The sequence below is a fragment of the Aethalodelphis obliquidens genome, unplaced genomic scaffold (assembly GCF_003676395.1).
Source record: "Aethalodelphis obliquidens isolate GAN/ISIS:26980383/991018 unplaced genomic scaffold, ASM367639v1 scaffold116, whole genome shotgun sequence".
NCBI classification, from domain to species: Eukaryota; Metazoa; Chordata; class Mammalia; order Artiodactyla; family Delphinidae; genus Aethalodelphis; species Aethalodelphis obliquidens.
In genome coordinates this window covers 786,405-799,910 of record NW_020838060.1, presented here as the reverse complement: position 1 = coordinate 799,910, position 13,506 = coordinate 786,405, and the positions used below count along the sequence as shown (strand labels likewise).

The window sequence follows — 13,506 nt, the reverse complement described above, 5'->3', positions numbered from 1 at the left end:
TGTTATCGGGTAGAATATTCTATAGATGTCTTCTTAGGTCTAGTTGGTTCATAATGTTGTTCAAGCCTTCTATTTATTTTTCCCATAGGTGAGACCTGGAACCCTTTCAAATTACAGTACCAGCTGAGAAATGTAAGAGAGAGAATTGCAAAGAACCTAGTAGAGAAGGGTATTCTAACCACTGAGAAGCAGAATTTCCTCCTATTTGACATGACTACTCACCCAGTGACCAATACAACAGAGAAGCAGCGACTAGTGAAAAAGCTTCAAGACAGTGTCCTAGAGCGGTGGGTAAATGACCCTCAGCGTATGGACAAGCGAACACTAGCACTACTGGTGCTAGCCCACTCCTCTGACGTGCTAGAGAATGTCTTCTCCTCTCTGACAGATGACAAGTATGATGTGGCAATGAATCGGGCCAAGGACCTAGTGGAACTGGACCCTGAGGTAGAGGGGACAAAGCACAGTGCCACAGAGATGATCTGGGCTGTGCTGGCAGCCTTCAATAAATCCTAAAGCCAGCAGGTGGGTTTCTCCTTTTCCCTTACTGGCCAGTGACTGTCAGAGACACCATCAGCAAGCTTTGTGTGATGAGATGTTTTCCATCATGTTTTTTCCTTCTCTTGAATCAAACTCGTTATTTGGGGAGAGCAACTTCAAGGCTCCTGTATAGACCTTGACTATTATAAGCAGACTTTATTTTTCCCTATACTTCCACTCCAGAGGTGAATAAACTGGGTGAACCAACACACACCCAATAAATATTTTCTCTCATTTCTTGGTTTACTTCCATCTAGTGTGCTTTTGCATTAGCAGGAATATCTAAGTGAGATTTGGATTTCTCTAGCCACAGAATGTGAATGAGATGTAGAGCAAACCATTTATCATATATTGAAAATTTTATTTTCCATTTTAAATATATGTTTTCAGTCTGTCTCTCAGGCTCTGCTAAGTAATGTAGCTTGTTGAAGTAACCATCTCTTTGAATAAGGGGCAATGGAAACAAAACTAATTTTCGGAGCATATGGTCTCTGGGATATAAATGCGTGTCCCGCTAGTGGTTTTCTCATTTTTCCTTTTCTAACCTAATGAGAATATTCCAAATGTGATTACCTGGTTCTCACAGTCCTAGAACCAGAAATATATTCTCTACTCTCTCTCAGCATTATCCTACTCCATCATTCATTAGAACAGAAGTCTAAATGAAAAAAATGTATCTCTCAACCACCTTCTTCAAGCAGTCAGCAATACAATTTGCAAAGGGAGGTGGCATCAGAATTTCCTCTCTTTAGCACATGACTATCCTGATTCCTCCTGACTACTTTAAATGTCCCTGCTCTGATTGAATTTAGGGAGTTGTAAATTTCAATTGCAGAAAGCAGCATCCTGAGTCCAGACAATATATCTAAACTCTAGATCTTCTTGTTCCCTATTTTGGCTTCCTACATAAATTGATAGATTCTGTCTATATTTAAGGGTTCTGGAGGTACTTTTATCTATATTTAATCCACAGATACCCTTCTAGTCATTAGTCTTGTCTCAACACAACCATCTGTCTAACCAAATCGCTAAAACATTTTTTAATTCAGTAGTGAATGCAAACAGAAGCTTATTAAGAAAAATCCTGTTTAGAAGGGCAATTTGTTCTTAAAAGCATCCTGATATAAAGTCCAGTATTTGGGAATATAAAGAGGACAGGCACCAAACTGTGCTAATGTCAAGCATTTGTTATGCTGATACTTTTAATGGATCTTGCCTCTTGACAGCTACAGAGAAACGGGCTATCAAAGGGCTAATACAGATGATCCAGACCTGACATCAAATCTTCCTGATCAGAAGTAATTAAATGAATGATTGTAACTTTCATCTTCTCCCCTAAACCTGTCTAGCTCCACAAAATTCCCAACTCAATTAACTTTCTTTTTTCACTTTTAGGTATCACTTAGGTGACTGGAGATATAAATTTTAAAGTGAAACAAATTCTTAAATGTGAAGCTGAGTAGAGCTTCAGTCTGGCTCTCTAAAAGAATAAAAACCAGTCCCTGGTTGCCTCTACCTGACTTAGTTTTTTCTTTCCATATGAAAACAATTCAGCATGAATTGAAACCAGGTTTTCCTGTGGAAAGTTTCAGCTTGATTGGGAGAGTAGAAGTTGAGTTCTTTCTAGCAACTCTTGGTCAGTGTTTATTTTTATATTGTATCTCGATAAGATGAAGATGTCTTCAGCTTGAATCTGCATAATGTTCATTGCAAAACACCTTTTCATTTAATGCATATGGCCTTCACATTTCTGTATAATAAAGATTATTGTCTCTGGTATCTCTGTGCAGTTTTACAACTTCAGTTATTTTAACTGGAAATGAGAACTTTTCACACAAGGCCAGTAACACTCCCGGTTTACACTAGGATACTAGCCTCTGTTTCATCCTGTGTGGAAAATTAGGCATACACAAATATTACAATTGTAACATATATATACTGGAGGGCAGGGCATGTTAAGTCTAACCCGAACACCAGCTAATGTAAAGTCTGAATAGTGTCTCCATCTCAAGCAAAATAAGTTACCCAATTACACCATTATTACCATGAAAATAATGAGTATATTCTATCCTATTAATAACTACTTGCACATGACACGTGAACTTACTGAAGAGCTGAAAGTCTTAGGTTGCAAGTGTAGGTAACATACCTAACTATAACAGAGTTAACAATGTGTGAAAAGAAAGATAATTGAGCTTGTAATTGGCTTCTTGTTCTTCACTTTTATAATGTCTACAGCAAAAAGGACAATAAGAAATGTATTTACTAGGATTGTTTATACTTGTTATTTTTATTTCAGAAAAAGTATATTGTTTTCCCATAAGTCATCCTTTGTAACAATGTTTCTCAAAATGTGGTGCATCAAAATAACCTTTGTGGGAGTGAGTACTTTGCCAAAATACAGGTTCCTAGTAAATCAGTCTCTGGGGTTGGGGGCTTAGGAAGCTGCATTTTAAACATAGTCTTACACGTTAAAATAAGCTTACACGTTAAAATTTGGGAACACTGCTTTATATTTTATTGCCTATAATTCATTCATCCAAAAAAATATTGAGTACTTACAAATTAAATGGCACTTGCTAGGTGTGACAATAAAAAATTGTGTAGGACACAATTTCGGCCCCCAAGAACTCACATTTAAGTGGGCAAATAAGATACTTTGTGATAAATGCTCATGTGGAAGTAGAAACTTAATTTTTTTTTTTTTTTTTTTTTTTTTGCGGTACGCAGGCCTCTCACTGTTGTGGCCTCTCCCGTTGCGGAGCACATGCTCCGGACGCGCAGGCTCAGCGGCCATGGCTCACGGGCCCAGCCACTCCACGGCATGTGGTATCTTCCCAGATCGGGGCACGAACCTGTGTCCCCTGCATCAACAGGCGGACTCTCAACCACTGCGCCACCAGGGAAGCCCAAACTTAACTTTTAGAAGCACAAAGAAGTAGCATTCTTCCTGGGAACACTAGGAAAGACTTAGAAGAGGTTATTTATTATAGTGGCTTTCATGTATTGAGTACTTTTCTTGTGAGGTACTATTCTAACCATTTCATATATTTTCTCATTTAGTCCTCAACACTAAAAAACCATAGAAGATTATTTTAAAGAAAATTCAGAGAGGTAGTGAGGCTTGCCTAAGGACACTGTGCAGAGCTTGAGTTCAAACACAGGCTTTTAACCACTACTCTCTCCTGCCTTCATTTAAGCTCAATCTTGAAGAATCTTCTCAGGTTGAAAAGGAAGAGCCAAGGCTATGCTGGGCTAGGGAAACAAAATACAGAATGTACAAAGTAATTTGTTATGCGCTAGAATTTCATGAATGTGTGTGCTTTTCACATATCTATCTCTCAAAAGAGATTGTTCTAAGAGAGTATATTCAAGTTGTAGACTAAAGAAGGGTTTTTGGAACTAGCAAATTATCTGTTTTTGTTTACCTTCATTTATTCCTTCTCTGATGCTTTTCTTACATAAAACTTTTCTGGCATATCATTTTCCTTCTCCCTTAACTTCTTTTAACACTTCTTACAGGGCAAGTGTGCTGGACATAAATTCCCTCAGTTTTTATCTGAGAAAGTATTTATCCTTCGCTTTTGAAGGATAATTTTACTGGATATAGAATTCTAGATTGCTGGGTGTTTTTTGTTTTTGTTTTACAATACTATTTTATTTTTTTAAATATGTATTTATTTATTTGGCTCTGCCGGTGTTCATTGTAGCATGCCAGATGAGGGATTTTTAGTTGCGGCATGCAGAATCTAGTTCCCTGACCAGGGATCGAACCCAGGCCTCCTGCATTGGGAGAGCAGAATCTTAACCACTGGACCACCAGGGAAGTCCCCAACACTTTAAATATTTCACTGTACTCACTTCTTGCATGAGTGTTTTCTGATATCAAATTTTAACAAAACTGGGCTTCCCTGGTGGCGCAGTGGTTGAGAATCTGCCTGCCAATGCAGGGGACACGGGTTCGAGCCCTGGTCTTGGAAGATCCCACATGCCGCGGAGCAACTAGGCCTGTGAGCAACAACTACTGAGCCTGCGCGTCTGGAGCCTGTGCTCTGCAACAAGAGAGGCTGCGATAGTGAGAGGCCCGCACACCGCAATGAAGAGTGGCCCCCGTTTGCCCCAACTAGAGAAAGCCCTCGCACAGAAACGAAGACCCAACACAGCCAAAAATAAATTAATTTTAAAAATTTTTAACAAAACTATAAAGAGAATTCTAATTGAAAGATGTTTTAAATATTCTTTACCTTTTCCATACAGCTAAAATGCACAGATTATATATTCATATAATTTCTAAGAATGTGTTTTACTCCCTAAAGAATAAAAATAATTGCTTTAATGCTGAAATAAGTTAAGTAGAATGGATTTTTTATATTTTCCTATTACCTATTACATGTGTACATGAATCTTTGTTCCTGTGTCCCCAGTTCTTCTCAAGGCCTTGGTCTGCCTTCCTTTTCTCCTCAGTGAGTTCCAGGTGTGTACATAATTTGGAAAGAGACAGACTAGACATGACTTCTTATTGATAAGTGAGAAAGGGAGCCATCCCTCCCAGAAAGCAATAAAATTCTACGGAATGCAAGTCAGAAAAGCAAGGGTCACTTCCTGGCAGAAATCTTTTTCTAGCAGCCCCACTCACTGCTGTTAGTTTTTCTTTACATTCCAGATTGTAAAAAAGTAGATTCAATTTGGGTGGAAGGTGGGGAACAAATACTCCATAAGAACTCTTCAAATAGATGTGTTTTGTGTAGATTTTTGTTCCCTGAATATCAGTACTCTGCCCACCACTTTGTTTTTCTCAACTAAGTGAACATTCCCAAGAATAACAGCATATTTTATCTGAACTTACTTTAGAAACTCAGCTAGGAATCTAGAGGCTTCTGCCCCATCAGAAGGACTGCTTGACCAAATCGCCATGTTTCTGCCCCATATGCAAGCCCAATAGATGTATGTTATTCTCCTGATTTGATGGGAAAAAATTTAAAGCCAAAGTTTTTCTCATATATTTCAGAGATGCTGAGATCCCACTCCCAATCTAAAGATGAGTACTTCTTCAAAGATTTCTGGACATTTAAAGCCATAATACAACACCTCAAAATACTTATGGGTTAGCCTTAATAATAATTTTTCAAAAAAACTTTTTCCCCTAACTCTGTCACCCCAGCCTTTCTTGAACTCCTAAGTGGAGGCCAGAAGGGTCTTAGATAACTTAGTTTAAACTGATTTATATTAAACTAAATTGGATTCCTATCATTTGAGAGCAGGGAGGAAGAGATGTTTATGATCAAAGAGGGGAAGACTAGAGAAGGTAACAGAATAGTTGACTAGATTCTTAACATTATGAACATTTAAAAGACTGAACAAACACTTTTTATTTTAAAATGTTCATGTTTTAAAAATTAGATGACCTAATTCAGTCTTTCATTTCTCTCCTCCATCTTACTCTTCACATTTAGATACCTTTTAAAACTTTTTATGGAATCATAACCAGAGAAAATTGCTTAAATCAAAATAAATAAAAATGTATGAATGACTCAGTTATGAATAGTGAGCATTCCTATGTAACTAGCACCCAAGTCAAGAAACAAAACAATCCAGTCCTACACACACACACACACACACACACACACACACGTTAAGAATGATTGCTTTATGGGAGCCCAGCAATCAAGAAGCTATTTGCGGGCTTCCCTAGTGGCGCAGTGGTTCAGAGTCCGCCTGCCGATGTAGGGGACACGGGTTCGTGCCCCGGTCCGGGAAGATCCCACATGCCGTGGAGCGGCTGGGCCCGTGAGCCATGGCCGCTGAGCCTGCGCGTCCGGAGCCTGTGCTCCGCAACGGGAGAGGCCACAACAGTGAGAGGCCCGCGTACCGCAAAAAAAAAAAAAGAAGAAGCTATTTGCTTGCTATTAGCAAACTGTTCTACGTTGGTTATGGTGCATTGACATAGACAGTCTGAATAGGCAGGTTTCCTGTGGTTAACAGAGAAGGATTAGCACCCTTGACCACTTAATTTTCCTTTTATTTTTAGCAGGTTAAAATCCTTTATTAAAATAGCTTCATAATGTTTTGATAACTACATATTTTGAAAAGTTTTTTTGTTTTTTTTTTTTTGGCGGTACATGGGCCTCTCACTGTTGTGGCCTCTCCCATTGCGGAGCACAGGCCCCGGACACTCAGGCTCAGTGGCCATGGCTCACGGGCCCAGTCGCTCCGCGGCATGTGGAATCTTCCCGGACCGGGGCACGAACCCGTGTCCCCTGCGTCGGCAGGCGGACTCTCAACCACTGTGCCACCAGGGAAGCCCCTGATAACTATTTTTATAACAGCTTTATTGATATAAAATGCACATACCATATAACATACCTACTTAAAGTGAATAATTTGATGGTTTTTTAGTATATTCACAGCATCATGCTATCACCACAATCAATTTTAGAACATGTCATCACCCTAGAAAAAAACACATACCCATTAGCAGTCATTCCCCATTTCCCTCAGTCCTAGGCAAACACTAATGTACTTTCTGTCTCTGCAGATTTGCCTATTCTGGACATTTCATATAAATGGAATCATACAATATGTGTCTTTTGTGACTGCTTCTTTCACTTAGCATAATGTTTTCAAGGTTCATCCATGTTGTAGTATGTATCAGTGCTTCATTTATTTTTATTGGCAAATAATATTACACTGTATAGAAATACCACATTTTTGGACTTCCCTGGTGGTCCAGTGATTGAGACTCCATGCTTCCACTGCAGGGGGCATGGGTTCAATCCCTGGTCGGGGAAGTTCCACAGTCCGTGTGATGCCTCCAAAACAAAAGTGCTCTCCTCACCAGTGTGTCAAAAAATAAATAAATAAAGCAATGTGGATATTAAAAAAAAAAAAAACTCTTAAAAAAAAAGAAATACCATATTTTAAATGATGTCTTTAGAGAATATAATGTGTCCAAAACAAAATCTATATTTCTTCTCCTAAACCTCCTCCTTTCATATTTCCCCATATTAGTAAATGGTGCCATCATTCACCTAGCTGCTCAGGCCAAAAGCTTTGAAGTTATCCTGGATTCTCATAACAGCAAATTCTGTTGGTTGTACCTTCAAAACTCCACATCCAGCCATTTTCAACCTTCTCTGTAGCTACTACTTCCTAGTCCAAACCACTGTCATCTCTCCTAATTGGTGTCCTGCTGCTGCTTCCACTTCAATGCAGTGTACGGCAGAGGTGAGATATTTATGATGAGAGGCTTTTCTGTTCTCAGGGGGGAAATCATTTTTAAAACTTTGAAATGGGAAAAAACATTATTGGGTATTGTCTAGAGGAGTCTTTGGCATAATCGATCTATGGCTTTCATTGTCTTTGAACTACTTTACAATTTGTAAATTGAGAAAACTGATGGCAGTGCAAATGATTCTTATACATAGAGAGACAAATGAATTTTGGCCAGTGAGATACAATTTCCACCCTGTGAAAAAGATAACTCCAAACATAATATTTTATGCCCTGTAGATATTGGCCAATTTTATATCTATTAGCAATTTCAGCATTCTTAATTGCCTATATATGTGTCTGTCTTCAGATTCTCTTTTGAACCAGTGTAACATCTTACTAGTTCCCTCATTTGTATGAGTTATGATTTTACTTTTTTGAAAATTATCTTTAACACTGTGTTATTCTGATCATTTAGCTACTTTTCTTAGGCTACACTTAAGGCCAGCCCTAAGAGTATACATTTCTAAAAGAGACAAGGAGAGGATTGAGCTTGGTTAATTCCCTGGTATTCTAAGTCTGGCCCATCAGAGAGTGCTAATGGCATGTGTCTTAAACCCAGATATTTCTGCAGTTTTCTGGCCACGCTGTGCGGCATGTGGGATCTTAGTTCCCCAACCAGGGATCGACGAGGGATGGAACCCATGCCCCTGCATTGGAAGCATGGAGTCTTATCCAGTGGACCACCAGGGAAGTCCCCAGTTTCACTTTTTATATTCTTTTTATATTCCATTCTTCTGTAGAACCTTGCTTAAGCACTGATGAATTTTACAGTGTTATTCCAAGATATCTCATCTCTCATACTCTGAAAAGATTTAGGTCTTCCCCTGAAAAATTCAAACATAAACAAGAAAAAAGACCAACAGACTAGGAATAAACAAGAAGTTCAGGTCCTCTTCTCTCCTCACTTTCCCCCCTCCAATCTGCTCTTCTCCCTGTATTTGCTTTTTGGTAAATGGCACCACCATTTACTCAGCAATTTGGGATTCATCCTTAATTCTCCGTCACCTTCATTCCCTACATCCAATATCATTTGTCTCTTCAGCTTCTCTTCATTCACACGGCCCTGCCTTTGATCAGGCCTTTCAAGTCTTGCCTGGATTACTGCAATCCTGGAGTCTCCCTCTCCATTTCAGTCCAATCTCCACATGGCTACTGTTGTCAAAAAACCTTGGCTCTCTGTGCACCGATGCTGAACAGAAATACGGAGATAGAGATTTTGAAGGATAAGGCTTTGAAGGCTTTATTCCTCTGCCATGCAAAGGGAAGACAGATCAGCCTAGCGCCTCAAGAACTGTGCCCCCCTCCCTGGGGAACTGAGAGAGGTTATATAGGCAGGGCTCATAGTCTATGGTAGGTGATAAGGCTCTAGTAATGAAGCTCTTGTATACTTCTTCCTGAGTTAGTTCAAAACAGTCACAGCTGGCTCAGGCAAGCCCGGTAATTGGGTCCGTTTGTCTCTGGGTTATCTGCCTGCAACCTTCTTTCTGAAATGCAACTGCTACAAGGAGTGATTTGCTACAGGGGAGTGCAGGGTGTAATTCACATAGTGTTAAGGAGTGATAGGTTAGCTTCATGAAGTACAAATCTAGTTACAGACACTATAGATTAGTAACAGTTAAAATAAAACTAGGAGTGATTGACTCAGGCCAGTTTGTTTCTTCTCTAGCCTGTTCACTGTTCCCTTGTTTTCTTTTTTTTAATTAATTAATTAATTAATCTGGCTGCATCGGGTCTTAGTTACGGCGCACGGGCTCTTTGTTGTGGCACGCAGGCCCCAGAGCAAGCAGGCTCAGTAGTTGCGGCACACAGGCTTAGTTGCTCCGCGGCATGTGGGATCTTAGTTCCTGGGCCAGGGATCGAACCCGCGTCCCCTGCACTGGAAGGCAGATTCTCAACCACTGGACCACCAGGAAAGTCCCCTCTTGTTTTCTTTGTTTATCAGAAAAGTCTCATTTCTCTTCTTGCTGCAACACTACCACAGTTATATCTTTCCAAACCCCAAGTCTAACAATACCATTTCCCTGCTTGAAATCAGAGGTTCCCCCTTTGGCTTCATGAAACCCCAACACTTTAGCATGACTTACAAGTCTCCCCAGGACCCCAGCAACCTGAACAGTGTCATGTCTTGCTGCTCCACAGGGGTTCCAAATCAGCCTTATTTGCAGTCTCTCCTTAGGGAGCTTTTTAAAAGTATAGATTTCCAGGCCCCAGCCCAGAGATGCTGATTCAACTGGGGTGAAAGAGGGCGGAGGAAATCTGTATTTTTATAAAGTTCTCTGGGAACTTCTAATCAACCGAGTCTGAGAACCAAGGATCCAGAACATGGAGTTTCTTATGGCTCTATGTCTTTTCACATGAGGCTCCTTCTGCTTGAAAAGGTCTTCTCCACACTCTCTTTTTTTTTACCTTGAGTATTCCTATACTTCCTTAAATGTCATCTCCTCCAAGAAACTGCTTTTAATAGTCTTTGCCGGTGTAAACCGTCTTCATCTCTTATCTTCTTAGTCATCTGTGAACAGCTTGAAGGCAGGGACTGACCTTTATCTTTGCATCCATCCATGGTGCCTGAAATCGAGCAGGAACTTGCAGGGCCTTCTCAGGGACAGATCTCACTGTGTCCCTCACCTCTTGTTTATAGAAAAGCTTTAGCCTCCTAGGCCTTCCCCAAGTTCCAAAGAGCAAATTTAATCAAGAAAAGTGAGAAATGCAGAAACAAAGGAAATCAGTCAAGCAAGACAAAATAATAGTTTAGCCATAAAGTCAAGGACCTTTAGTTCCTCCTCAAGGGCTGTAGATAATATCCTGAGCCATATCCTTGAGTTCTTTTTCAGATATTAAAATCCCCACCAGGCAGAGAAAGTTAACTGCATGCTGACCACCAGCACACAGACCCCAGACCAGTTGGAACCAGAAGGTTGATGACTGAGATTCACAAAACATCACCATGTTACCTCACCATCACCAATTAGAGAATTGTGTAGGAGCTGATCACACAACCTATGACCCTCTCCCTCACACTGGCATTAAAACTCTTCTCTGAAAGCCATGGGGGGTAGGGAGGTTTGGGTCCTTTGAACACTAACTACACATTCTCCTGTGTGGTGCCCTGCAATAAACACTGTACTTTTCTTCATCACAACCCAGTGTCAGTATATAGGCTTTGCTGTGCATCCCAAGCACAGCAGACCCAAGTTTTGTTCGGTAATATGCCCAGCACAATACATAACACGTAATGAGTGCTCAATGAAATTTGTTGGATGAAAGAGGAGTCTTGCTGGGCTAGCAGGATCTCACTCCCTCTAGAAACTCTTGCTATAGATACTTTCTCCTCAGTCAGGGGTCAGTCACCCTCTAAACTTTTATAAGATAGGGTGGTCCTCTAAACTGTCTTCCTTTCCTCCTCCCTCCTGCTAATCTCCAATTTTCCTACTCATCCTCATAGTCCCAGTTTAGGTTCTCTAACATCTAAAACATTCCTTGACCAGCTCAGCCAGAAATTATCTTTGAAACACTTATAAATACAACTCATTTGGTAAGTGTCATACATTACCTAATATTATAGTTACTTCCACAGAGTGTGGTACCTTATGTACTTAAATACACGTGTTGGTGACCTATAGCTCATTCCAACATATGGGTCACAGACACCCTGTCCTAACCACCTTCCCTATCATGCTCTGGAACTTCAAATTTTGTGACTTCACATTTGCTTGATTGTATCAACAGTGACTACTATAGCCATATCTGGCACCAATTATAATTATTATAGGCTAGAGCTCACCATAACCTACAATGTCTCCACCTTCCCAGATACAAACTGAAATTTCCCTCTCACTGCAACTTCCTATTCATCTGCCTCTCAGTCATTCCCACCAAATCTGAGCTTCATCTGTCTCATAACCAGTTCTTCAACTCTTTTCTACTCCTCCCAGTTCATCAATCTCATTCTGTCTTTCCTAAAGAGCCTAGATGCCACAGTCAGCTATTTCAACAAACTGGCAAACCATTCTAGACTTCCTCATTGTCCTCCCTCCACTGTTCCTTCTTTACCAGTCCTTCGTCCTGGTTAATTAACTCAGGCTGTCTGTTTTCTCCATCCCAAGGCAGCCAGGAATTACTGACCAAAGTCACAAAGCCATGCTGATTAGGACTACTACACATTCACTCTTATCTAATCTCAGGTAGATCTTTCTTGCTGTTTTGCATCATTGCCATTTTCTATGGCACAGTTTCTACCCCATTTTTCCTAGATCCTCTATCCCACGCATCATCCTTTTTATTCTCAAAAGATTAACCTCAGAAAAGCAAGTCCATTCAATATGACTTCTCTAAATGTTTAGCCACCTCAGAATCTCTCTGTACATTTCCCTTCCCATTCTTCCTTTTCAGTGGCCAAAGCCAACCTGTCTGCCTCTCTCTCTCTCCTGATCTAATGATCTCCTCTGAGACTTTAACTTTTTTTTAAATTGAAGTATAGTTGATTTACCATGTTGTGTTAGTTTCAGGTATACAGCAGTGATTCAGTTATGCATATGTGTGTGTGGTGTGTGTATGTGTGTGTGTGTATATATATATATATATATATTCTTTTTCAGATTCTTTTCCCTTATAGGTTATTACAAACTATTGAGTATAGTTCCCTGTGCTATACAGTAGGTCCTTGTTGGTTATCTATTTTGTACATAGTAGTGTGTATATGTTAGTCCCAAACTCCTAATTTATCCCTCCCCCCTCTTTCCTCTTTGGTAACCGTAAGTTTGTTTTCTATGAGACTTTAATTATTTATCTCTTCTTTAAAGTAGTTAATTATATTTTTAGTTTTTCTCTCAATTAGCCCTTCCCCTTTTCTAAAACTTGCTTAAATCTTTCCTACTCTCCAAAAAAAGAAAGTTCTCTGCTGCTTCCTCTTCTGTTCATTGTCCTCATTCCTTTCTTTGCTTTATTGTTAAATATTGCTACCACCTCTTCACTCTTTAACCACTTGCAATTAGCTTTTGCCCCCTTCAACTTTAACTTCTCTGTTACTTCTCTCTTCTTATCACTCTGATCATTTGTCTCTGTGTCCCTTGCCAACTTTTCCCCAGGTTTCTGTCTTGGGACTTCTTTTTTTTTTCTACTTTCTCCTTTGTTGATCCCATCTAATTCCACAACTTTACTTATAATTATGTGAAGAAGTCCAAATTTCATTCATATTTGGCTACTACTTTTATTTCAAACTCCAGATCTATATTTCCTAGAACGCTAAAATTTCAGCTATGGAGATCTCAGAGGTCATTTAACCTAAGTCTTCATTGCCTGGATATCTCCACCAAATGGCTCACTGGCTTTTAAAAAGTCAATGATTTCAAAACTGAACACCTCATTTTCTGTCTGCTTCCAATTCCATTTCCAAATCAACTCCTCTTCTTGAATTTGTTTCTACAAGTAGTCACCTTGAGGCACATGGTCTCCTCATTCCCTATATTCAGTCAGCTGCTAATCTAGTAGATTACATTGCCACAGACTCAATTACGTTCACTGTTTTCCATTCTAAACTATCATGTTTCTAGTTTAAATCCTAATTATCTCCTACCCAGAGTATTGCAGTGGACTCCTGGCTAGACTGTCCACCCCCACTATCTTTCTGCTTGGAATTCTGAATGATTTTTATTCATTACCACTAGATTAATCTTCCTAATGAACAGTTCTGATCTG

The 13,506-nt window shown here is 39.8% G+C and overlaps 1 protein-coding gene across 5 annotated transcripts in view; it reads left to right on the top strand.

The window, feature by feature from the left end:
• Window positions 1-2,319, top strand: part of GOLPH3L (golgi phosphoprotein 3 like) — a 39,824-nt gene extending 37,505 nt beyond the window's left edge. For 4 of the 5 annotated variants that reach the window (XM_027097607.1, XM_027097608.1, XM_027097605.1 and 1 more), the window contains one exon: window positions 89-2,319. In XM_027097607.1, the coding sequence (XP_026953408.1) occupies window positions 89-516 (428 nt within the window). In that variant the 3' untranslated portion in view covers window positions 517-2,319. The remainder of the gene's footprint in view (window positions 1-88) is intronic. The other variant, XM_027097609.1, reaches the window with a different exon arrangement.
• The last annotated feature ends 11,187 nt before the right edge of the window (window positions 2,320-13,506 follow it).